This window comes from Pogoniulus pusillus, chromosome 42 (genome assembly GCF_015220805.1).
Source record: "Pogoniulus pusillus isolate bPogPus1 chromosome 42, bPogPus1.pri, whole genome shotgun sequence".
Lineage (NCBI taxonomy): Eukaryota > Metazoa > Chordata > Aves > Piciformes > Lybiidae > Pogoniulus > Pogoniulus pusillus.
In genome coordinates, this window is record NC_087305.1 from 327,095 (window position 1) to 350,671 (window position 23,577).

The following is a 23,577-nucleotide window of genomic DNA, read 5'->3' on the forward strand; positions in this document are numbered from 1 at the left end:
CCCTGCCTGCCGCTGGGGCACTGCGGTGGGCACTGGGACCCACGGGGCTGGGGGGTTTCAGCTAACAGAGCCCTCCTCTTGTGTGTCCCCAGCAGTGGCAGGGCCTGCTGCCCTGGGCAGTGGGCAGCCTTCGCTGCCTGCCAGCGGCCCCCAGCAGAAGGCAGCCCCGCAGCAGCCTCCGGCCCAGCCTGCAGCCAAGCAGGCAGCGGCGCCGCAGCAGCAGGGCTCGCAGGGGCAGCCCCAGGTCCCTTCCACTCAGCCACAGGCCACCCCCCAGCATCAGCAGCAGCTTTTCTTGAAGCAGCAGCAGCTTCTGCAGCAGCAGCAGCAGCAGCAACAACAGCAGCAGCAGCAGCAGCAGCAGCAGCAGCAGCAGGCTGCCTATTACCAGCAGCAGCAGCAGATGGTGCAGGCTCAGCAGGTGAGTGTGCATGGCCGTGGGAGCCTCCAGTCCTTTTGGCTGGGAGGGACCTTTCAGATCAAATCCAACCCTCCTCAAACTCTACCAGGCCTGCTGCTAAACCATGTCCCTCTGTGGCTTTTCAACAGCCCCAGGGGTGAGGATTCAGCCACCTGCCTGGGGAGCTTGTTCCAGGCTTTGGAAACCTTTCCAGGGGAGCAGTTTCTTCTATCAGCTCTTGCATGCTTCTTGTGCTAGAGGCCTGCAGGGCCTCAGGCTGTACCAGGAGAGGGTCAGGATGGACATCAGGAGAGATTCCTTTGCTGCAAGAGTGGTCAGGCATTGGCAGAGGCTGCCCAGGGAGGTGATGATGGAGTCCTCATCCCTGGAGGTGTCCAACCTGTGGGCATGGCACTCAGAGCCAGGGTTTGGTGCCCACGGTGGGGTTGGGCTGCTGGCTGGGCTGGAGGAGCTCAGAGGCTTTCCCAACCCAACCAACTCTCTGATTCTCTCAGGCTGTATCTTTAGCAAGTCTCTGGTTTGGGGGTTGGGGGGGACACAGCTGCACTTTTTGGGCTCTTTTCCCATGAATTTGCACTTCTCCAGGGAGGTTTTTTTGGCTGCACTGAGTATTTGCTAAGCTGTCAGTGGGGAAGGAAAGTTCTGTCCTGTGCAGCCATGGCCCAGGGGAGGAGTTTACAGCTCCAGGTGCTGCAGGCTCAGGGGAGTGCAGTTTCCCTTCTGCTCTCTCCCACCTGCCTCAGCTGCCTTGGGTCTGGATTTGGGCAGGCTGCTGTGCTGAGGAGCCCTGGGCACAGCTGAGGTGTTAGGATGTGTCTGCCTGGCAGACTTGGGTGCTTGACTGAGCTGTTGGGAGCAGCACAGAGCCCTGCTGAGAGGTGTTCAAGAGTGGAGCAAAGGGCCTGGGAATCTTCCTGTGCTGGGCAATGGATAGAAATGGAGAGGAGGGAGTTGGGGGCCACAGGAGGGTCTGTGCCCAGGGAGCTGTGTGGGAGGCAGACCACAGGAGGGCCTGGCCTTAGAGCAGAGGCTGTTTCCCACCACTCCAAGCCATCACTTGGAGCACCAAAGCAGCAGCAGCCTCCAGCCCAGTCACAGCTTGGCTCCCAGCTTTGTTTTCCAAGTGGTTTTCTTCTTTCACTCACATCAAACCTTTCCTTTTTTGCCCTGAATTCCTTATTTTTGGGAGCCAGGGACTGGCAAAATGCTTTCAGAGCCTCAGCAGAGGACTTTTGCTCCTGAAATCCTCTTCTTGAGGTGGGGGGGAGGAAATCTGGATTTGGCTTAGAGGTTCAAGATTGGCCAAAACCAACCCAAACCCTAAACCTCTCTAATGTAAGGGCAAGGGGAGGGGGAGGAATCCCTCCTGAGCTCTGGGAAAGGAGCTTTTGGTAGGGTTTGTGTGGTGGGGCAGGCACAGTCACCTCTCTCTGGCACTCCTGGGGCTGGGTGGTGGTGCCCCAGGTGCCAGCTGCCCCCCAGGCAGCTCAACGGAGCGGTTGTTGTGCAGTTCCCAGGCGTGCAGCAGGGAGCAGCAGCACAGCAGCAGCAGCAACTGATGCAGAACTATTACCAGCAGCAGCAGCAGCAGCAGCAGATGATGGCCCAGCAGGCAGCCATGCAGCAGCAGAAGGCAGCAGCAGCTCAGCAGAAGCCTCAAGCACCGGCACAGCCCCAGGCTCAGCAGAGCTCGGCCCAGCCAGCACAGCCCCAGGAGCAAGGGGTAAGAGCCTGGCCAAGGAGCAGGGCAGCAGCACTGGGAGTGCTGAGATCACAGGATCAGAGGATGGCAGGGGTTGGAAGGGACCCAAAGAGCTCATCACAGGGTCACAGGATCACAGCATGTCAGGGACTTATCCAGTCCAAGCCCCTGCCAGAGCAGGACCATCCAATCCAGCTCAGGGCACACAGAACACATCCAGACAGGCCTGGAAAGGCTCCACACAAGGAGACTCCACAACCTCTCTGGGCAGCCTGTGCCAGGCTCTGGGACCCTTCCAGGCAAGAAGTTGCCCTTGTGCTGAGCTGCAACCTCCTGTGCTGCAGCTTCCATCCACTGCTGCTTGTCCTGTGCCAGGGAGCAGTGAGCAGAGCCTGTCCCCCCTCCTGACCCCCAGCCCTCAGAGAGTTACAGACATTGATTCAATCCCCTCTCAGTCTTCTCTTCTGCAGACTCTCAGCCCCAGGGCCCTCAGCCTCTCCTCACCAGGCAGTGCTCCAGTCCCCTCCTCATCCTCAGAGCCCTCCCTTGGACTCTCTCCAGCAGGTCCTGTCCCTCTTCACCTGGGGAGCCCCAAACTGGAGGCAGTGCTGGAGATGAGCTCTCAGCAGGGCAGAGCAGAGATGTGCTCTCCTGCAGCTCCTGCATGCTGGCAGCACCCAGCAGGGCAGCTGCCTGAGCCCAGGTGCTCAGGGGTCTGCTGGCCCCCCTGGGCTGCAGAGCTCAGCACTGCCCTTTGCTGCTTCAGCTGTGCAGCTGCTTACACTGCTCTGCCCAGCAGGCTGCTGGGCCCTGCAGTTGTGCTCAGGGTCCATGCAGAGCTGAGCCAAAAGGTCTGGGTTGGGACATTCAAGGTCCCAGAAGCAGTCAGGGCTGGAAGGGACCCCAAGGCTCAGCCAGTGCCAACCTCCCTGCCATGGGCAGGGACACCTCACACCAGAGCAGGCTGTGCACAGCCTCAGCCAGCCTGGCCTGAAACACCTCCAGGGATGAGGCTTCCACCACCTCCCTGGGCAGCCCCTGCCAGGCTCTCAGCACCCTCCTGCTGAACAACTTCTTCCTAACCTCCAGTCTCAATCTCCTCATTTCCATCTCTGTTCCATCCCCCCCAGTCCTATCCCTCCCTGGCAGCCTGAACAGTCCCTCCCCAGCTCTCTTGTAGCCCCTTTCAGGTCCTGCAAGGCCACAATAAGATCCTTCAGTTCCCACCTCCCACCAGCCCAGGCTGCACAAGGCCTCATCCAAGCTGCCTTTAAACACCCTCAGGCCACAGCTTCTCTGGGCAACCTCCTCCTGTGCCTCACCACCCTCAGGGGGAAGAATTTCTTCCTAATGTCCAATCTCAACCCAGCTCCTTCCAGTTTGGGGCCACCTCTCACCCTCCTGCTGTCCCTCCATGCCCCTGTGCAGGGCAGGTGAGTGGCTGCTGAGTAGAAGGCAGATCAGGAGGTCGAAGCAGCTGCTCAGTGCAGCTTCTGCCTGGCCCTCCCCTGCTGTGCTGCAGTGGAATTATTCCTGCTGCATGCCCCAGGGTGGCACCAGAACCACTTCAAGTTGCTGCAGCTTTGGCAGACTCCCATCTGGTGCCCAAGGCCCTGATGCAGAGGGAGGGGCAGGCAGGCAGCCTGCCTGGGCATTGCTGGCTGTGGGAGAGCCTTCTTCTGTCCCCACTGCTGTGGGGAGGAGACTCCTGGGGGCACTCTGTCACCAAGCAAAGCAGGCAGCTGCTGTGCTCCCAGGAGGAATGCCTGTGGCTGCCTGCAGCAGGGCCAGGGCCAGCTGGCTGCAGAGTCACAGGCAGGGGAGCTGTGCCAGAGAGCCTCTGCAGCACCCCTGGGGGAGCTGTGCCTGGCTGCTTCCCTTCCTGGGCAATGCTGCCTGCTCCTGCTTGGGTCTGGGAGTGCAGGGGGATCACAGGATCACAGCATGGAAGAGACCTCTGAAGATTGAGTCCAACCCCCTTGCCAGGGCAGGATCACCCAGGAACGTGTCTAGGTGGGCCCTGAAGTTCTCCAGAGGTGGGGACTCCACCACCTCTCTGGGCAGCCTGTTCCAGGCTTCACCCTCAAGTCAAGAAGTTCCTCCTCGTGTTCAAATGAAGCTTCTTTTATCACAGGATCAGCCAGGTTGGAAGAGACCTCCAAGATCATCCAGTCCAGCCTAGCACCCAGCTTTTGGTGCAGTTTGTGCCCCATTGCCTCCTGTCCTGCTCCTGAGCACCACTGAGAAGAGTCTGGCCCCAGCCTCCTGCCAGCCACCCCTTAGATATTGCTCAGATCCCCCTCAGCCTCCTCCTCTCCAGGCCAACCAGCCCCAGCCCCTCAGCTCTTCCCCATGTCCCAGTCCCCCCAGCATCCTCAGAGCCCTGTGCTGGGCTCTCTCCAGCAGCTCTTTGTCCTTCCTGAGCTGGATGCAGGACTCCAGGTGAGGCCTCTCCAGCACAGAGTACAGGGGGAGGAAAACCTCCCTTGATCTGCTGCCCACATTGCTCTTGATGCACCCCAGGATGCCATTGACCTTCTTGGCCATGAGGGCACTGCCAGCTCCCATCCTGTTGTCCACCAGCATTCCCAGGTCCCTTTCCCCAGAGCTGCCCTGATGCATGAGGCTGTTCCTCCCCAGGTGCAGGACTCTGCACTTCCCTGCTTGAACTTCCTTCATTCAATCCCTCCCCTCCCAGCTCTCCAGCCTTGCACTGAAGAACTTCCTAAGATCCAGTCTAAACCCAGCTCTGGCTCCTGCCTCCAGCTCTGCTGTCCCCAGCAGCAGGAGGGCACAGAGCTGCTGGGGGAGGCCAGAGGAGGCCACAAAGGTGCTGCCAGGGCTGCAGCAGCTCTGCTGGGAGCACAGGCTGAGGGAGCTGGGGGGGTGCAGCCTGCAGGGGAGAAGGCTCCAGGGGCAGCTCAGAGCTGCTGCCAGAGCCTGGAGGGAGCCTGCAGGAAGGCTGCAGAGAGACTTCTGCTGAGGGAGCCTGAGCCAGGCCAAGGGCAATGGTTTGGAGCTGAGGCAGAGCAGGCTGAGAGTGGAGCTGAGGCAGAAGCTGCTGAGTGTGAGGGTGGTGAGAGCCTGGCACAGGCTGCCCAGGGAAGCTGTGGCTGCCTCCTGCCTGGGGGTGTTGAGGGCCAGGCTGGGTGAGGCCTGGAGCAGCTGAGTGTAGCTGAGAGGTGTCCCTGGGCATGGTGTGAGGGCTGGCAGGGGAGCTGGAGTGGATGATCTCTGAGCTCCCTTCCAACCTGAGCCATCCTGCTTGCTCCTCCTGATGCCTACAGCTCAGCACATTCCTCCTGCTCAGCCTTTTGGTTCTTTTTTGCTTGATTTTCCCCCTCCAAACTCTCCCCAGTCCATGCCTGGGGGCTCAGATCCTGCAGCTGTTGCCTGTCATAGAATCATAGAAGCAACCAGGTTGGCAGAGAGCTCCAAGCTCATCCAGTCCAACCTAGCACCCAGCACTATCCACTCAACCAGACCATGGCACCAAGTGCCCCAGCCAGGCTTGGCTTCAACACCTCCAGGGTTGGTGCCTCCACCCCCTCCCTGAGCAGCCCATTCCAGTGCCAATCACTCTCTCTGCCAACAACTTCCTCCTCACATCCAGCCTAGACCTGCCCTGGCACAGCTTGAGGCTGTGTCCCCTTCTTCTGGCCCTGGCTGCCTGGCAGCAGAGCCCAACCCCACCTGGCTACAGCCTCCCTGCAGGCAGCTGCAGGCAGCAATGAGCTCTGCCCTGAGCCTCCTCTGCTGCAGGCTGCACCCCCCCAGCTCCCTCAGCCTCTCCTCCCAGGGCTGTGCTCCAGGCCCCTCCCCAGCCTTGCTGCCCTTCTCTGGGCACCTTCCAGCACCTCAACATCTCTCTGCAATGGAGTGGCCCAGAACTGGGCACAGCACTGCAGGGGTGGCCTGAGCAGTGCTGAGCACAGGGGCACAAGAACCTCCCTTGTCCTGCTGCCCACACTGCTCCTGAGCCAGCCCAGGATGCCATTGGCTCTGCTGCCCACCTGGGCACTGCTGCCTCCTCTGCAGCTCCTCTCTGCCAGCACCCCCAGGGCCCTCCCTGCCTGCTCTCAGCCACTGTGGCCCCAGCCTGGAGCTGCTTGGGGTTGTTGTGGCCAAAGTGCAGAACCTGCCCTTGGCCTTGTTCAGTCTCATCCCCTTGGCCTCTGCCCACCCATGCAGCCTGGCCAGGTCCCTCTGCAGGGCTCTGCTACCCTCCCACAGCTCCACAGCTGCTCCTAGCTTGGTGCCAGCTGCAAACTCACTGCTGCTGGACTCAATGCCCTGCTCCAGATCATCAATAAAGACACTGACCAGGACTGTGCCCAGCACTGATCCTTGGGGCACACCACTGGTGCCAGCTGCCAGCTGGATGTGGCACCATTCACCCCCCCCTCTCTGGGCTCTGCCCTCCAGCCACTTCCTGACCCAGCACAGAGTGAATCTGTCCCAGCCATGAGCTGCCAGCTTGGCCAGGAGCTTCTTGTGGCAGACAGTGCCAAAGGCTTTGCTGCAGTCCAGGCAGACTCCATCCACACCTGCCCCACATGCACCAGGCAGGAGCCTGATCATAGACGGAGCTCAGGTTGGTGAGACAGGACCTGCCCTTCCCAAACCCCTGCTGCTGCCACCCAGAGCCTCACTGTTTCGCTTTGCCTCCTAGGTGCAGGCCCAGCTGAGGCAGCAGCAGGCTCAGGCCTCCCCCCCTGCAGCAGGGCAGGGGCAGGGGCAGGGGCAGAGGCTGGGCTCCCTCACCCCTCCCTCCTCGCCCAAGACGCAGCGCGCAGGGCACCGCCGGATCCTCAGCGACGTCACCCACAGCGCAGTCTTCGGGGTGCCAGCCAGCAAGTCCACCCAGCTGCTGCAGGCAGCTGCTGCTGAAGCCAGCCTCAACAAGTCCAAGTAGGTGCCAAGCTGAAGCCAGCCTCAACAAGTCCCAGTAGGTGCCAAGGGGAGGGAGCAGCTGAGGCTCTTCGGAGCTCCGCTGGCAGAAGCGTGGAGGTGAGGGCAGGCAGCAGGCTCTGGGGGCTGAGTCTTTGCCTTCCTGAGCCCACAGGGTAGGGATTGGCAGAGGTAAATGCCCAAGGGTAGGAGCCCTCAGATGCTGCTGAGCAAGCAGGGCCTCCTGGGTGGCAGCAGCTGGGGGCACTGCTGCTGTGCCCCTGCTGCATGCCCACTGCCTAGCATGGGAGATGGCCCAAGGGTGCTGTGGTGGCTGTGGGCAGGGAGGCCCCAGAGCAGCAGCTGCATTCAGGTGGGATGGATCTGATGGCTGTGGGCAGGACCCCCCAGAGCAGCAGCTGGTTTCAGGTGGGATGGATGTGATGGCTGTGAGCAGAGCCCCCCCAGAGCAGCAGCTGGATTCAGGTGGGATGGATGTGATGGCTGTGGGCAGGGACCCCCCAGAGCAGCAGCTGGTTTGAGATGGGATGGATCTGATGGCTGTGAGCAGAGCTCCCCCAGAGCAGCAGCTGGTTTCAGGTGGGATGGATCTGATGGCTGTGAGCAGAGCCCCCCCAGAGCAGCAGCTGGATTCAGGTGGGATGGATGTGATGGCTGTGAGCAGAGCCCCCCCAGAGCAGCAGCTAGTTTCAGGTGGGATGGATCTGATGGCTGTGAGCAGAGCCCCCCCAGAGCAGCAGCTGGATTCAGGTGGGATGGATCTGATGGCTGTGAGCAGACCCTCAGAGCAGCAGCTGGTTTCAGATGGGATGGATCTGATGGCTGTGAGCAGAGCCCCCCCAGAGCAGCAGCTGGATTCAGGTGGGATGGATCTGATGGCTGTGGGCAGAGCCCCCCCAGAGCAGCAGCTGGTTTATGATGGGATGGATCTGATGGCTGTGAGCAGAGCTCCCCCAGAGCAGCATCTGGATTCAGGTGGGATGGATCTGATGGCTGTGAGCAGAGCCCCCCCAGAGCAGCAGCTGGATTCAGGTGGGATGGATCTGATGGCTGTGAGCAGAGCCCCCCCAGAGCAGCAGCTGGATTCAGGTGGGATGGATCTGATGGCTGTGAGCAGAGCCCCCCCAGAGCAGCAGCTGGTTTCAGGTGGGGTTGTTCTGCTCCTGTGCCCAGCCATGCCACCAGGCTGCTCAAGCAGGCTGAGCAGATGGGGGCAGCTGGTGCCAGCTTTCTGGTCACACATGGGCAGAGTCGTGCAGAGCGTTTGGAGCAGCGACTCAAATGCAGGAGCTTGGAGCAGCTCCCTGTGCTTGCAGCAGCTGCTGGGGCTGGCCAGGGAGCTTTGGATGGGTTCCTAATGTGTGCTGTGGGGTTGGGGGGGTGATCCCATCCAGGTCTGCTTCCACCACCCCCTCGGGTTCCCCAAGGACCTCCCAGCAGAACGTCTACAACCCTCCGGACGTCTCCGCCTGGAACCCCTTCGACGATGACAACTTCTCCAAGCTGACTGCTGAGGAGCTGCTCAACAAGGACTTTGCCAAGCTGGGTGAGGGTAGGTGCATGGAGAGGGCTCACAGCAGCCTGCTTCCAGGAGGGAAGGTGGCATGGACTGATGAGGGCATGTTCAGGTGGTTCAGACCTGTGAAGAATGTGCTCCTTGAGCCTCCTGTGCTGTGCCTTGGGGCAGGAAGGTGTCTTGGATGTGGTGTTGGTGCTGGGCACTTGCAGCCCTTCTCTTTGCCTGCTGCTGGCTCTGTTACTGCAGTGGTGAGAGGGACATCAGTCTGTGGGACTGGGTCCAGAGGAGGGCATGAAGATGATCAGAGCCTGGACAAACCTCCCTCCTGTGGGGACAGGCTGAGAGATTTGGGCATGTTCAACCTGGAGAAGGCTCCAGGGAGAGATCAGAGCAACCTGAAGGGGCTGCAGGAGAGCTGGGGAGGGACTTTGGGCAAGGGCTGGCAGTGCCAGGCTGAGGGAGAGTGGCTTTGAGCGGGGAGAGGGAGAGTGGAGGTGAGGGAGAGATTGGTGAGGGTGAGGATGGTGAGACCCTGGCACAGGTTTCCCAGGGAGGTTGTGGAGCACAGAAGCACCCAATGTGATCAAAGATCACATTGGGTGCTTCTGTGCTCCACAACCTCCCTGCAGGTGTCCAGTGCCAGCCTGGATGAGGCCTTTGAGCACCCTGTGCTGGTGGGAAGTGTCCCTGCCCATGGCAACCTCTTATCCCTTGCCCTTTAGCTATTGATGAGCAGGCCTGGCTGGTGGAAGAGCTGCTCCATTAACCACAAGAGATAAGGTCTGGTGGCTCAGCAGAAAAGCAGCTGCAGTGATGCACTCTGAGATCCATGTCTCCAAGAGGCTAAATGTTCCCATCAGCAATCTGACCTGACCATCCTGGGAGCTTTATGCATCTTAAAAGAGCCACAGAGCTGGGGACAACCCAGAGCCATAATGCTGGGGACAGCCCAGAGACTGGCAGCTGGGGACAGCCCAGAGCCACAGAGCAGGGGACAACCCAGAGGTTGGAAGCTGGGGACAGCCCAGAGACTGGCAGCTGGGGACAGCCCAGAGGTTGGCAGCTGGGAACAACCCAGAGCCACAGAGCTGGGGACACCCCAGAGACTGGCAGCTGGGGACAGCCCAGAGGTTGGCAGCTGGGGACAGCCCAGAGCCACACAGCTGGGGACACCCCAGAGACTGGCAGCTGGGGACAACCCAGAGGTTGGCAGCTGGGGACAGCCCAGAGCCACACAGATGGACACACCCCAGAGACTGGCAGCTGGGGACAACCCAGAGGTTGGCAGCTGGGGACAACCCAGAGCCACAGAGCTGGGGACACCCCAGGGCCCCACAGATGGACACACCCCAGAGGTTGGCAGCTGGGGACAGCCCAGAGTCCCACAGCACCACTGAGCAATGCTGCTAGGAAGAACTGCAGCCACGATGGTACCAAAGGCACATCTGGGGCAGAGAGCATCAGTGCCCACCTGACCATGGCAGAGAGAGAGCAAGGAGCTGCCTCCTACCTGGGAGCAAGAAAATGAGTGGTGATGCAGAGAGGGCCACAGCAGAGAGCCCCTCCCTGTGCAACTGAGACCTGCAAAGCTGCACTCAGCAGGACCCAATGGCTGGGGAAGGTCTCATGGACACAGGACTGAGATGTTTAAAACCAGCCACAGCATAAACAAGGGCTGGGAGAGTTGGGGCTGTGCAGGCTGGAGAAGAGAAGGCTGCAGGGAGAGCTGAGAGCAGCTTGCAGTGCCTGAGGGGGCTGCAGGAGAGCTGGGGAGGGACTTTGGGCAAAGGGTGGCAGTGGCAGGCTGAGGGGGAATGGATTTGAGCTGGGAGAGGGGAGAGGGAGAGACTGGCAGAGGTTGAGGGTGGTGAGACCCTGGCACAGGTTTCCCAGGGAGGTTGTGGAGCACAGAAGCACCCAATGTGATCAAAGAAGCAGCAGCAGCTCACATTTCTTTCCCCCCCTAGGCTGTACATGTCCCTAGGCTGCAGAATCTTGACCCTGGCTAAAGAGGCTGTAGGGGAATGGCAGATCCCACGGCCTGCAGAGAGGACAGGGAGGGTGGTGAGACACTGGCACAGGTTGGCCAGGGAGGTTGTGGAGCAGTGGCACAGGTTGGTCAGGGAGGATGAGAAGCAGTGGCACAGGTTGGTCAGGGAGGATGAGGAGCAGTGGCACAGGTTGGCCAGGGAGGTTGTGGAGCTCTGGCACAGGTTGGATGAGGAGCAGTGGCACAGGTTGGTCAGGGAGGATGAGGAGCAGTGGCACAGGTTGGCCCAGGAGGATGTGGAGCACAGGCACAGGTTGCCCAGGGAGGATGTGGAGAAGCAAAGATCACATTGGGTGCTTCTGTGCTCCACAGCCTCCCTGGAGGTGTTCAGTGCCAGGCTGGATGAGTCCCTGAGTGACCTGTTCTAGTGGGAGCTGTCCCTGCTCATGGCAGGGGATGATCTTTAAGATCCCTTCCAACCCAACTCATTCCATCAACCTAAGAGCTAAATCCCTCCAGCTTCTCTTCTCAGCCTCAGCTCTCTTTGCTGAGCACTTGCAGTGGAGTCTGCACCCCCCCAGAGCTGCTGAGAGGCCTCCAGCTGTGGGCTGTGGTTTGAACTCTGCTTCATCTGCAAGTCAGGGTTTGGAGGAGGGGATTTAAGTCACCTGTGCAGATATTGTCCTTAAAAATAAAGACCAGGAATGGACTTTTTTATTCCCCCACCCCCACCTAAATCTGCATCTGGCATTTCAGGGAAAGCTCCAGACAAGATGGGCAGTTCCACAGAGAATTTGATTCCAGGCTTCCAGCCTGCTTCAGCTGCAGCCCAGGCAGATGCTTTTGGTGGTTCCTCCTTCACTGCTGGATCAGGTGAGTGAATGCAGTGCTGCAGGGCACTGCCCTGGCCAGCACTGCACCACCTGGCAGCTCTTTGCCAGAGCCTCTTGGAAGGGAGGTGGAAGAGTTATGAAGTGGACTGCTGGGCCTTGGCTGAGAGCTGCAGGGTAAAGAAACAGCCCAGGACTGTGTCCCAGGTGGGCAGCAGGGGCAGCAGCTGCCATCTGTAGGGAGGAAACTCAGGGAGGCCTTCAGAGCTCACAGGGAAGCTTCTTAAGCTGTTAAGGTTCTGCAGAGCTCATGGTTGGAAGTGTTGGGTGGTAATGGGAGGCAGCAGTCATGTTCCTGGCTGCAGCTGTGTGAAGGAGAGGAGCAGGGATGGTGATGGTGATGATGATGATGATGATGGTGATGATGATGTCCCTGCCACAGGATGAGGGCAGTGACAGGCAGGAGTGAGCAGGGAACGTTGCATGGGGAAGGCAGGAAGCCTTCCACTGCCTGTGCTGCCTGGAGCCAGAGGCTGGAGTTCTGTGGAGCTCTTCTGCAGAGGCCTCTGCGTGGGACTTTGTCTGCTGCCTCCTTTGGTCCTTGGGGGCTGAGGCTCTGCCAAGGCAGCCCCTGGGGGACTTTGTGGTGCTGCTGTCTCTGGCTCAGCCCCAGCAGGGCCCTGCCAAGCACAGCCTGGGGAAACTGCTTCCAGCAGCCCCAGTGGGAGGTGATCCTCTGCCCCTGGTGCTGGTGACAGAGCAGCTGCTTGCTGCTTCCCCGTGGAAGGGCAGCTGCTGGGTGAGAGGAGGCTGAAGAATGCTCTGTGGGGCAAGAGGAGGCAAATCCATTTCTGTTTATAAAGAGAGCTTCAGAGGAGCTTAAAACTGAGCTTGGTGTTGTGGGCTCTTGGCTGAGAGTTCAGACCTCAGAGCCCACAGTGCAAAGGGCTCTGGAGAGTTGCTTTGTGGGTTGCTGCAGCTGCCTGGGACCAGTTCAGGATGGTCCTGAGCCTTTGTGCAGGGATGCTGAGTAGCAGCAGCTCACCTTCTGCACAGCCTGGGAAGCAGCTGCACCTTCTGCTCTCGCTGGGCTGCTGGAGCAGCTTCTCCTCTGCCTGTGGTTGTCTCTAAAAGGTGCTCCTTGAGCCTGCCCTGCTGTGCCCTGCTGCAGGAGCCTGTCCTGGCCGCGCCGCTGGGGCTGGGCACTCGCAGCCCTTCTCTGCCCTTCTCTTTGCCCTCTGCTGGCTCTGATGCTGCAGGCACCGAGGCCCAGCACGGGGCTGTGCTGCTGCCTGCCCTTTGTTAGGGCACTGCCCCTGTTGTGCTGCTGGAAAGGGGGAGGCAGGAGCAAGCCCTGGAGCCTGGGGGGCTGCAGGGCTGCAGCGCTTTGGGCAGTCCTGCTCTGAGCCTGCCTGTGCCTGGCGGCCCTGGACTGGCCACAGGAGGTTTTGCCCTCTGCTTTCTGCCTCTCTCCCTTCTCTCCTTCACTCTGCCTTTTCTCTTCCTGCTCAGCAGCTGAGAAAACAAAAGACATGCTGGGGTTGGACACCAGCCCTTCTCTCCTGACTGTGCCTGACCCTTTCATTCCTCTCCCGCTCTCGGACACGCCAGGTAACAACCCCTGCCGGGGGGCAGCCTCCAGTGGCTGCTTTTGTGCTCTTCCAGTCGTGTTCCTAGGCCCAGCTGAGGTGCTGGGCCCCAGGCAGTGGTGCTGGGGGCTGCCAGGCTCAGCATGCTGGCAGCTCTGCTGAGCTCAGGGCCTGTGGGGGCAGGGAGAGCAGTGCTGAGCACAGAGCCCTCCCTTCCCATGCCCTGTGGTGGTGGTTCCAAGGCCAGCAGCGTTGGTATCTTCTAAAGTTCACTCTTCAAAGGCAAAGCTAATCCCTGGGTGATGTTCCAACGATCCCTGCTCTGCCCTAAGCCAGGCTGCAGCCTGGGAGTTGTCATTTTGCATCCTGCCTGTCACACTTGGGGGTTCTTTGGCTTCCCAGACCTGCTGCAGACTCCTGCTTGCCGTGGAGCACAACTGAGCTGTGCCCTGGCAGAGCTGGCAGAGTTTGCTGTGCAGCTGGGAGCTGTCTGGGAGCTGTTTGCATTCCCTTTGCAGCACCACCTGCAAGCCTGTGCTGTGTGCTGGCTGCAGCAGCCAACACCTCTGAGCACAAGGCTGTGTAAGTGCTCAGCAGCTTATTTGCTGGGGTTTGGAGCAGGGGAAGGTTGTGGCCTTGGGAGCTTCTCTGAGCCCTCTGGGGAAGGTGTGGGGCAGGTCCTCTCTTGTCAGCTAGGACCAGGGGACAAGGGCTGCTCCCAGCTCTCACCCCTGTCCTCAGCTCAGGCTGGTTTTGAGGAGCTGAGCTTTGCAAGGTTGGAATCAGCTCTCCATGGAATCAGCTCTCCATGGAGTCTGCTCTCCATGGAATCAGCTCTCCATGGAGTCTGCTCTCCATGGAATCAGCTCTCCATGGAATCAGCTCTCCATGGTGTCTGCTCTCCATGGAATCAGCTCTCCATGGAATCAGCTCTCCATGGAGTCTGCTCTCCATGGAATCAGTTCTCTATGGAATCAGCTCTCCATGGAGTCTGCTCTCCATGGAATCTGCTCTCCATGGAATCAGTTCTCCATGAAATCAGATCTCCAAGGAATCTGCTCTCCATGGAATCAGCTCTCCATGGAATCTTGAGCAATTCAGGGTAAAAGGAATCTGTTTTCCATGACTCTGTGGAACTTGCTTCCTCCTGGTTGCTGCTGGAGGAGAATGAGAGATGTGTTTGGAAGCAGAAGAGATTTTACTCCTTGAATGCTGCAGGTTGAGAGGAGCAGCAGAACTCACAGGCTTCACCCTCTGCATGGGTGCATGCCCAGAGCTGCCCTGCCCCAGCTGCACTGGGAAGGGCCCTGCAGAAGGCAGATGAGTGCCTGCTGGGAGTCTGTCAGCCCAGCCTAGCACTCAGCTCCCTGCCAGCATGCTCACAGTGCACAGCTGCACCCCAGGGCTCTGCTCTTCCTGCCTGCATTGTGCACACCCACACAGAGCAGGAGCTGCAGCCTTAGCTGGGGCTGCTCCAAAGCTCTGCAGAGCACAGAGAGAGCACTGCAGGGAAGCTGCCCTGGGCTGCAGTGGTTGTGGTGCCACAGATCTGTCCCTGCTGGCACCTTGAGTGCTAAACCTCTTTCTGCTCATCTCTCTGCCCTGTGCCTGCTCCTCTTGAGCTGCCTCCACGGGGCAAGAGCATGCAGGAGATCTGCATTTCTGCTTCCCTCCTGTGAGGATGGCTCCAACTATGTTTATTTTAACCTAAAATGTGAGGTCCAGACCTCATGAATGTGTTCAAAACCCAGAGCTGTGGACTTCCCCTGAGCTCTGGAGCCCGAGAGGGCTCATCTGTGCCTGTGAATTCAGCAGGCAAGGTAAAAACCCTGGCCTGGGGCTCAGGTTTCAGTCCCTGCCCCTGTCACATGAGCCAAAATCAGCTTTCTTCTTCCCTCTCTGTGCAGAAAACCCCACAGCAAGCCCAGAGGTCTTGGTTGGGTGGGAAGTGCTGAGCTGCAGAGAGATGAAAGCCACCTTTTAGGTGTGCCCCTTGGGTCGGGGGTGCTGGCAGTGCTTCGTTCCCTTGGCATCACCACTCCTGCAGCCGCACGGCTCCGGCTGCCTCCGCTCCCTGCAGGAGGAGCTGCAGGCCTTGGGCTGCTTGCTGAACGTTTCGTTCCTGAGAGGACCTCCTGGGGAGCAGTTTCCACCTCTCTCTCTCTAGCCAGGGAGCATGCAGAGCCCTGGCCAGGAGCAGGAACTGCTGCCCCTTGCTGACCAGAGCAGTGTTGTTCAGCGGAGGCATAAGTGAGGCTTTGAGCTGCTGCTGCTGGCCCTGCCTGTCACACAGAGCCACTTCTGTCAGCTCCCTGCACCCTCAGCCCCCACAGCTGAAGGTCTGCATCGTCTGAATGTTGGCCACAGAGCTCCTTGGGTCCTCTCACCTTGCCTCTGAGTGCTCAGCAGGAGCCTTTCTGCTGCAGGCTCCAGCCAGGAAATGCTGGTGAGGGTCTCTGGAGGGGCATGAGGAGCAGTGTGGTCAGCAGGGCAGAGGAGGTTCTCCTGCCCATCTGCTCTGCCCTGGTGAGACCACAGCTGCAGTGCTGTGTCCTGTTCTGCCCAGCTCAAGAGGACCAGGGAACTAGTGGAGAGACTCCAAGCGAGGCTACAAGGATGATGCTCCCTCCCTGGAGGTGTTCAAGGCCAGGTTGGATGAGGCCTGGAGCAGCCTGCTCTAGTGGGAGGTGTCCCTGCCTGTGGCAGGGGTTGGAACTGGCTGATCCTTGAGGTCCCTTCCAACCTAAACCATTCTGTGATGAAAGGACTGCAACATCTGTGTGAGGAGGAAGGGCCTGCAGAAGGCTGAGAGGAGATTTCATTGGTACCTGAAGGTGGGGGTCAAGAAGAAGGTGCCAGGTTCTGTGCAGTGGTGTCCTGGGCAGGGGGCAGTGGGCACAAACTGGAACCCAGGAGGTTGCACCTCAACAGGAGGAGAAACTTTGGTGTGAGGGTGCTGGAGAAGCTCCTGGCCAAGCTGGCAGCTCCTGGCTGGGACAGATTCACTCTGTGCTGGGTCAGGAACTGTCTGGATGGCAGAGCCCAGAGAGTGGTGGTGAATGGTGCCACATGCAGTTGGCAGCTGGCACCAGTGGTGTGCCCCAAGGATCAGTGCTGGGCACAGTCCTGTTCAGTATCTTTATTGATGATCTGGAGCAGGGGATTGAGTCCAGCAGCAGTGAGTTTGCAGCTGGCACCAAGCTAGGAGCAGCTGTGGAGCTGTTGGAGGGTAGCAGAGCCCTGCAGAGGGACCTGGCCAGGCTGCATGGGTGGGCAGAGGCCAAGGGGATGAGACTGAACAAGGCCAAGGGCAGGTTCTGCACTTTGGCCACAACAACCCCAAGCAGCTCCAGGCTGGGGCCAGAGTGGCTGAGAGCAGCCAGGCAGAGAGGGCCCTGGGGGTGCTGATAGAGAGTAGCTGAAGCTGAGCCAGCAGTGTGCCCAGGTGGGCAGCAGAGCCAATGGCATCCTGGGCTGGCTCAGGAGCAGTGTGGGCAGCAGGACAAGGGAGGTTCTTGTGCCCCTGTGCTCAGCACTGCTCAGGCCACCCCTGCAGTGCTGTGTCCAGTTCTGGGCTCCTCCATTGCAGAGAGATGCTGAGGTGCTGGAAGGTGTTTGGAGAGCAGGGCAGCAAGGCTGGGGAGGGGCCTGGAGCACAGCCCTGTGAGGAGAGGCTGAGGGAGCTGGGGGGGTGCAGCCTGCAGCAGAGGAGGCTCAGGGCAGAGCTGATTGCTGCCTGCAGCTGCCTGCAGGGAGGCTGTAGCCAGGTGGGGTTGGGCTCTGCTGCCAGGCAGCCAGGGCCAGAAGAAGGGGACACAGCCTCAAGCTGTGCCAGGGCAGGTCTAGTCTGGATGTTAGGAGGAAGTTGTTGTCAGATAGAGTGATTGGCACTGGAATGGGCTGCCCAGGGAGGTGCTGGAGTCACCATCCCTGGAGGTGTTCAAGCAAAGCCTGGCTGAGGCACTCAGTGCCATGGTCTGGTTGACAGGATAGGGCTGGGGGCTGGGTTGGACTGGCTGAGCTTGGAGCTCTCTTCCAACCTGGTTGATTCTATGATTCTATGGAGGCCTGGAGCAGGCTGCCCAGAGTGGGTTTGGAGTCTTTCAAGACCCTGCTGGCTGTGTTCCTGTGTGACCTGCTCTGGGTGATCCTGCCCTGGCAGGGGGTTGGACTTGATCTCCAGAGGTCCCTTCCAGGGACCTGTGATTAACACTGGACCAGGAATCATCCCCAGACAGCCTCAGTATGTTCAGAGGGAGGACACTGAGCTGCTGAGGAGCTGCAGGAGCAGATGTGGCTTTGGCTATCTGCTGGTTTGTAGGCCTGGGGAGATGCCACTTTTGGTGCTGTGTGGAATCATGGAGTGGGTTAGGGTGGAAGGGAGCTCAAAGCTCAGCCAGTTCCAACCCCCTGCCATAGGCAGGGACACCTCCCACTGGAAGAGGTCACTCAAGGCCTCATCCAGGCTGGTCCTGAGCACCTCTTCAGGGAGGTTGTGGAGCACAGAAGCACAGAATGGGATCTTTGATCCCATTCTGTGCTTCTGTGCTCCACAACCTCCCTGGGAAACCTGTGCCAGGGTCTCACCACCCTCAATCTGTGCCAGTGTCAAGCCCTTCCCAATAACCCCTCCTGCAGCTCCCTTCAGCTCCTGCAAGGCCACTCCAAGCTCTCCTGGAAGCCTTCTCCTGTGCAGGCTGCACAGCCCCAAGTCTCTCAGCCTGTGCTCAGAGCAGAGCTGCTGCAGCCCTCTCAGCATCTTGGTGGCCTCCTCTGGGCTGGCTCCAACACTTCCATGTGCTGCTTGTGCTGGGGGCTGCAGAGCTGCACACAGTGCTCCAGGTGGGGTGTGAGGAGAGCAGAGCCAAGGGGCAGAATCTCCTCCCTTGCCCTGTGCCCACACTGCTCCTGCTGCAGCCCAGCACAGGGTTGTGTCTGGGCTGCACTCACCCTGCAGGCTCCTGTGGAGCTTTGCATCAGCCCAGACCCTCAGGGCCTGTTCCTCAGGGCTGCTCTCAGCCATTCCCCACCCAGCCTGGAGCTGTGCTTGGGATTGCACCCACCCAGGTGCAGGACCTTACACTTGGCCTTGTTGAGTTCCACAGGGGTGCTGCAGCTGTGCAGTGTCCAGGGGAGGCTGTTTCCCCTTCCTCACTAAGTGCTTGTGGAGAGGAGGTCACAGAGCACCCTGTGAGGAGCAGAAGGAGCAGCTCTGGGCAGCAGCTGAGTGGCAGCAGAATGGTTTCCAGCTGATTTCTGCTCCACCATGGGATGGTTGCACTCCTTAGTGGGACTGTGAGCAGGAGAGCAGCTGGTGAGAGGGAGGGGAAAACATGGCAAAACATCTGCTAAGAGGAGGGGGAATGAAACATTCCTGCTGCAGCCATGGGGAGGAAAGGAGGTGAGGTCTGGATGAGCTCAGGGTGGGCACTGCTCAGCTTCCTGCCTGCCGCTGGGGACTGAGCTCTGCTGAGCAGGGGAAGCTGCACTGGGACAGGATCTCTGAGCTCTCCTTGCAGCCTTCTCTTCTCCAGCCTGAGCAGCCCCAACTCTGCCAGCCTGTGCCCACAGGGGAGGTTCTGCAGCCTCTGCTCCTCTCTGTGGCCTCCTCTGGAGCCTCTCCAGCAGCTCCAGGTCCTTCTTGTGCTGGGGGCCCAGAGCTGGAGGCAGTGCTGCAGGTGGGGGCTGAGCAGAGCAGAGCAGAGGGGCAGAATCCCCTCCCTGTGCTGCTGCTCTCCCTGCTCTGCCTGCAGCCAGCACAGGCTGGCTCTGGGCTGCCAGGGACCAGTGCTGGCTCCTGGGCACTCTGTCCCCACCTGACACCCCCAAGGCCTTCTCCTGCAGGCTGCTCTCAGCCACTGCTCCCCCAGCCTGGCTCTGTGCTGGGCATTGCCCTGAGCCAGCTGCAGGAACTCCATGAGGTTAGCTTGGGCCCAGCTCTGAATGGCTCCTTCCCTCCAGAGTGTCACCCACACCACACAGCTCTGTGCCAGCTCAGACCTGCTGAGGCTGCCTCCATCCCCCTGCCCATGGCACTCCCAAAGCTGTCAAACAGCTCTGGTGCCAGTGCCCACCCCTGGGGGACTCCACTTGTCTCTGCTCTCTGCTTGGACCTTGAGCTGTTGAGCTGTTGACCTCAACTCTGAGTGCAAGCATCCAGCCAGGGCCTCACTCCTCAGGGCCATGTTCCAGGCTGCCATGTGGACAGGCACAGCTGGAGGAACAAAGCCAACAGACCCCCAAATCCCAGCTGAAGGAGGCTGAGTGGTCTCCAGTGTTGGGATTGGAGTCTGAGCCAAGGGACAGCAATTGGCAAGTGTAGGAGATCCCAAGGGAAGCTGAGATGATTGGATTGGGCTCTCCTGGGGAGCCTCTGTCACTGACCTCTACCAGTCACTGCTCCTCCTCCTCCTCTGTCCTCTGCCAGCAGCATTCCCTGGCACTGCACTTTGCTTTTCCCTCGTGGAGTCTCTGTGGTTCTTCTCTCCCAAGAATTCCCTTTCACAGGAACTCTGTGAAGGAAAATTCAAGTCACAGAAACCACAGAACCAGTCAGGGCTGGAAGGGACCCCAAGGCTCAGCCAGTTCCAACCCCCCTGCAGGGACACCTCACACCAGAGCAGGCTGTGCACAGCCTCAGCCAGCCTGGCCTGAAACACCTCCAGGCATGAGGCTTCCACCACCTCCCTGGGCAGCCCCTGCCAGGCTCTCAGCACCCTCCTGCTGAACAACTTCTTCCTAACCTCCAGTCTGAATCTCCTCATTTCCAGCTCTGTTCCATTCCCCCCAGTCCCATCCCTACCTGACAGCCTAAACAGTCCCTCCCCAGCACTCTTATAGCCCCCTTCAGGTCCTGCAAGGCCACAGTAAGGCCACCTGGGAGCCTCCTCCTCCTCCCCACACTGCACAGCCCCAACTGCCTCAGTCTCTCCTCACAGCAGAGCAGCTCCAGCCCTCTGCTCGTCCTCCTGGCCCCTCTCTGGACAGGGAATGTTCCAAGGTCCTCTGCTGCCAAGCAGCCTGCAGGGCTTCCTTTAACCCCTGGCACCTCCTCAGCAGGCAGGGATGTGGCAGTGCCCCCCCTGCCCGCCCTGCACTGCCTCCCTCACTCCTCTGCCTTCCTTTGCCAGCTGCCAGCCGGAGAACAGAGCTCTGCTGTGTGCTCTCCTGAGGTGGCTTTCTCTTTGCACAGCACCCCAGTGAGTAGCCTCCCTGCTCTGTGTGCTGCCTGCCTGGTGGACTTTTGGCTTGGAGATGTTGCATCTTGGCTGTTCCCAGGGGCTGCCAGGCTCTGGCCCCTCTCCTCCCTCTTGAACTTGCAAGTGTCTGAGCTCCTGCCACTAACCTGCTCTGACTAAACCCCCTCCTGCCTCCTCAGCTCTTGGCTTGGACTTCTTGTGCCTAACTCTGGTTCTTCTGAAGATGCTCCCTGCAGCTCCTCTGTGGCCAAGTGTGGCAGCTCTGGGCAGTGGCAGTGGTGGTGCAGGTGCAGGCTGTGCAGGTCTGGCTGATTGTGCATCTCCCACATCAGATTTCTGCAGGTGTTAAGGAGGGAAGGGAGCTGAAGAGAAAGGGCAGAAGGTTCTCACTGGATGGGCCAAAGCTGCAGCTGCTCAACCTACACAGGAGGCTTGAGCTGAGAATGCAGGGGGTGGAGGTTGGCATCGCTGCCAGGGGATCAGTGGGGCTGGAGGAGGCCTCCAAGCTCCTCCAGTCCAACCTTCTACCCAGCACTGCCAGGGCACCACCAGACCATGGCCCTCAGCACCACACCCTCCAGGGATGGGGACTCCACCACTGCCCTGGGCAGCCTGGGCCAGGCCTTGATGGCTCTTTTGGGGAAGGAAATGTTCCTCATGGCCAACCTGAGCCTCTCCTGGGGCAACTTGAGCCTCTTTTCCCATCACCTGCTCCTTGGCAGCAGAGCCCAACCCCCACCTGGCTCCAGCCTCCTCTCAGGGAGCTGCAGAGAGCAATGAGGTCTCCTCTCAGCCTCTTCCTCTCCAGCCTCACCACCCCCAGCTCCTTCAGCTCCCCCTCCCCACCCTCTTCTCTAGGCTCTTCCCCACCTTTGTTGCCCTTCTCTCTGGCAGTGCTCTGGCAACTCACTGTTGGTGCAGACCAGAGCAAAGGCTTTGCTTCAATCCTGGGGAGGAGCTGATTTGCTCTTCCAGTCTCTGAAGCTCCAACATCTGCCCTTTGGGGGTACCTCTGAGAGCCATTAGCTGCAGGCTCCTGCTCTGCTCCATGCCATGGGCAGGGACAGCTCCCACCAGCACAGGGTGCTCAAGGCCTCATCCAGCCTGGCACTGAGCACCTCCACACAGGATCACAGCTGACACAGGATCACAGCTGACACAGGATCACAGCTCACACAGGATCACAGGGTGCTAGGGATTGGAAGGGGCCCAAAGAGATCACACAGGATCAGAGGATGTTAGGGGTTGGAAGGGACCCAAAGAGCTCACCAACCTGAGCTCCTTTTATGATCAGGCTCCTGCCTGGTGCATGTGGGGCAGGCTGTGGATGGAGTCTACCTGGACTGCAGCAAAGCCTTTGGCACTGTCTGCCACAAGAAGCTCCTGGCCCAGCTGGCAGCTCATGGCTGGGACAGATTCACTCTGTGCTGGGTCAGGAAGTGGCTGGAGGGCAGAGCCCAGAGAGTGGTGGTGAATGGTGCCACGTCCAGTTGGCAGCTGGCACCAGTGGTGTGCCCCAGGGATCAGTGCTGGGCACAGTCCTGTTCAATGTCTTTACTGATGGTCTGGAGCAGGGGATTGAGTCCAGCAGCAGTGAGTTTGCAGCTGGCACCAAGCTGGGAGCAGCTGTGGAGCTGTGGGAGGGTAGCAGAGCCCTGCAGAGGGACCTGGGCAGGCTGCATGGGTGGGCAGAGGCCAAGGGGATGAGACTGAACAAGGCCAAGGGCAGGTTCTGCACTTTGGCCACAACAACCCCAAGCAGTTACAGGCTGGGGCCAGAGTGGCTGAGAGCAGCCAGGCAGAGAGGGCCCTGGGGGTGCTGGCAGAGAGCAGCTGCAGAGGAGGCAGCAGTGCCCAGGTGGGCAGCAGAGCCAATGGCATCCTGGGCTGGCTCAGGAGCAGTGTGGGCAGCAGGACAAGGGAGGTTCTTGTGCCCCTGTGCTCAGCACTGCTCAGGCCACCCCTGCAGTGCTGTGTCCAGTTCTGGGCTCCTCCATTGCAGAGAGCTGTTGAGGTGCTGGAAGGTGCCCAGAGCAGGGCAGCAAGGCTGGGGAGGGGCCTGGAGCACAGCCCTGTGAGGAGAGGCTGAGGGAGCTGGGGGGGTGCAGCCTGCAGCAGAGGAGGCTCAGGGCAGAGCTGATTGCTGCCTGCAGCTGCCTGCAGGGAGGCTGTAGCCAGGTGGGGTTGGGCTCTGCTGCCAGGCAGCCAGGGACAGAAGAAGGGGACACAGCCTCAAGCTGTGCCAGGGCAGGTCTAGGCTGGATGTGAGGAGGAAGTTGTTGTCAGAGAGAGTGATTGGCACTGGAATGGGCTGCCCAGGGAGGTGGTGGAGGCCCCAACCCTGGAGGTGTTCAAGCAAAGCCTGGATGAGGCACTGAGTGCCATGGTCTGGTTGACTGGATAGGGCTGGGGGCTGGGTTGGACTGGATGAGCTTGGAGCTCTCTTCCAACCTGATTGATTCTATGATTCTATGATTCTCATTGAGTCCAAGCCCCTGCCAGAGCAGGACCATCCAAGCTAGCTCAGGGCACACAGAACACATCCAGACAGGCCTGGAAAGGCTCCACACAAGGAGACTCCACAACCTCCCTGGGTAGCCTGTGGCAGTGCCCTCACAGCGAAGAAGTTCCCCTTGTGCTGAGGTGCCAGAGCAGCCCTGGCAGCCTAAAGCTTCCCCTAAAGCCAGCAGAGCCCAGGGGGCAGGAGGGCAAACTCGACCTGTGGGCAGGGTGAAGTGGGGGCAGCTCAGGGGGCAGCTTGCTGGAGCCTGAGCCAAAGTGGAAGCTGCAGTCGTGGAGGAGGTGGGGAGTGGGGAGTGGGAGGGTGAGGCTGATGCATACTTCGTGCAGCAGGACTCTTGGGAAGGGCTGGTGGAGGGAATGAGCCCTGGGTGTGTGGGCAGGGAGGTACAGTTGGGTGCCAGGTGGCCTGGCAGGAGCTGGCAGTGGCAGTGGCAAGCAGGCCTGTGGGCAGGGTCTGCCTTGAGAGGAGTCCCTTAGCCCTGAGCTGGGGCTGCAGTTGCACTGTCCACATCTTCAGCTCAAAGTGGGGCTGGAACCAGCCTGGCACTGCCCAGCTCTGAGGCAGTCCTGCCCCAGCTGAGTCCTCTGCTTGCTGCCTGCCCTGCTGGATGTGGAGTCAGCTCTGAGCTCTCTCAGCACCTCCCTTCCAGGAGTGAGCACTGAGCCTGCTCCCTGGCATCCCAAGCCTCTCCTGGCTTGTGTTTCCCCAACGTGCTGTGGTCACTTCCACCCTCCTTAGCCCCTTCTGGTGGCATCAGGACCTTTTGCCATTGCCCAGCTCCTGCTCCCAGCCTCCCCAAGCCTGCTGCTGAGAAGCTCCTGCTGCTGCCTCTGCCTGGGCTCTGCTGTCTTCAGCAAATCCCACCCCAGCAGGAGTGTTCCTCGTGGAGCTG

General features: G+C 60.0%; 1 protein-coding gene across 6 annotated transcripts in view; it reads left to right on the forward strand.

Annotated features, from left to right (window-relative positions):
* AAK1 (AP2 associated kinase 1) overlaps positions 1 to 23,577 on the forward strand; it is a 117,589-nt gene that overhangs the window by 68,332 nt on the left and 25,680 nt on the right. For 3 of the 6 annotated variants that reach the window (XM_064175588.1, XM_064175593.1, XM_064175592.1), the window contains exons 11-15: positions 93 to 421; positions 1,932 to 2,144; positions 6,796 to 7,034; positions 8,429 to 8,586; positions 11,300 to 11,416. In XM_064175588.1, the coding sequence (XP_064031658.1) occupies positions 93 to 421; positions 1,932 to 2,144; positions 6,796 to 7,034; positions 8,429 to 8,586; positions 11,300 to 11,416 (1,056 nt within the window). Of the gene's footprint in view, positions 1 to 92; positions 422 to 1,931; positions 2,145 to 6,795; positions 7,035 to 8,428; positions 8,587 to 11,299; positions 11,417 to 12,885; positions 12,985 to 23,577 lie in introns of all 6 variants that reach the window. The other 3 variants (XM_064175590.1, XM_064175591.1, XM_064175589.1) reach the window with 3 other exon arrangements.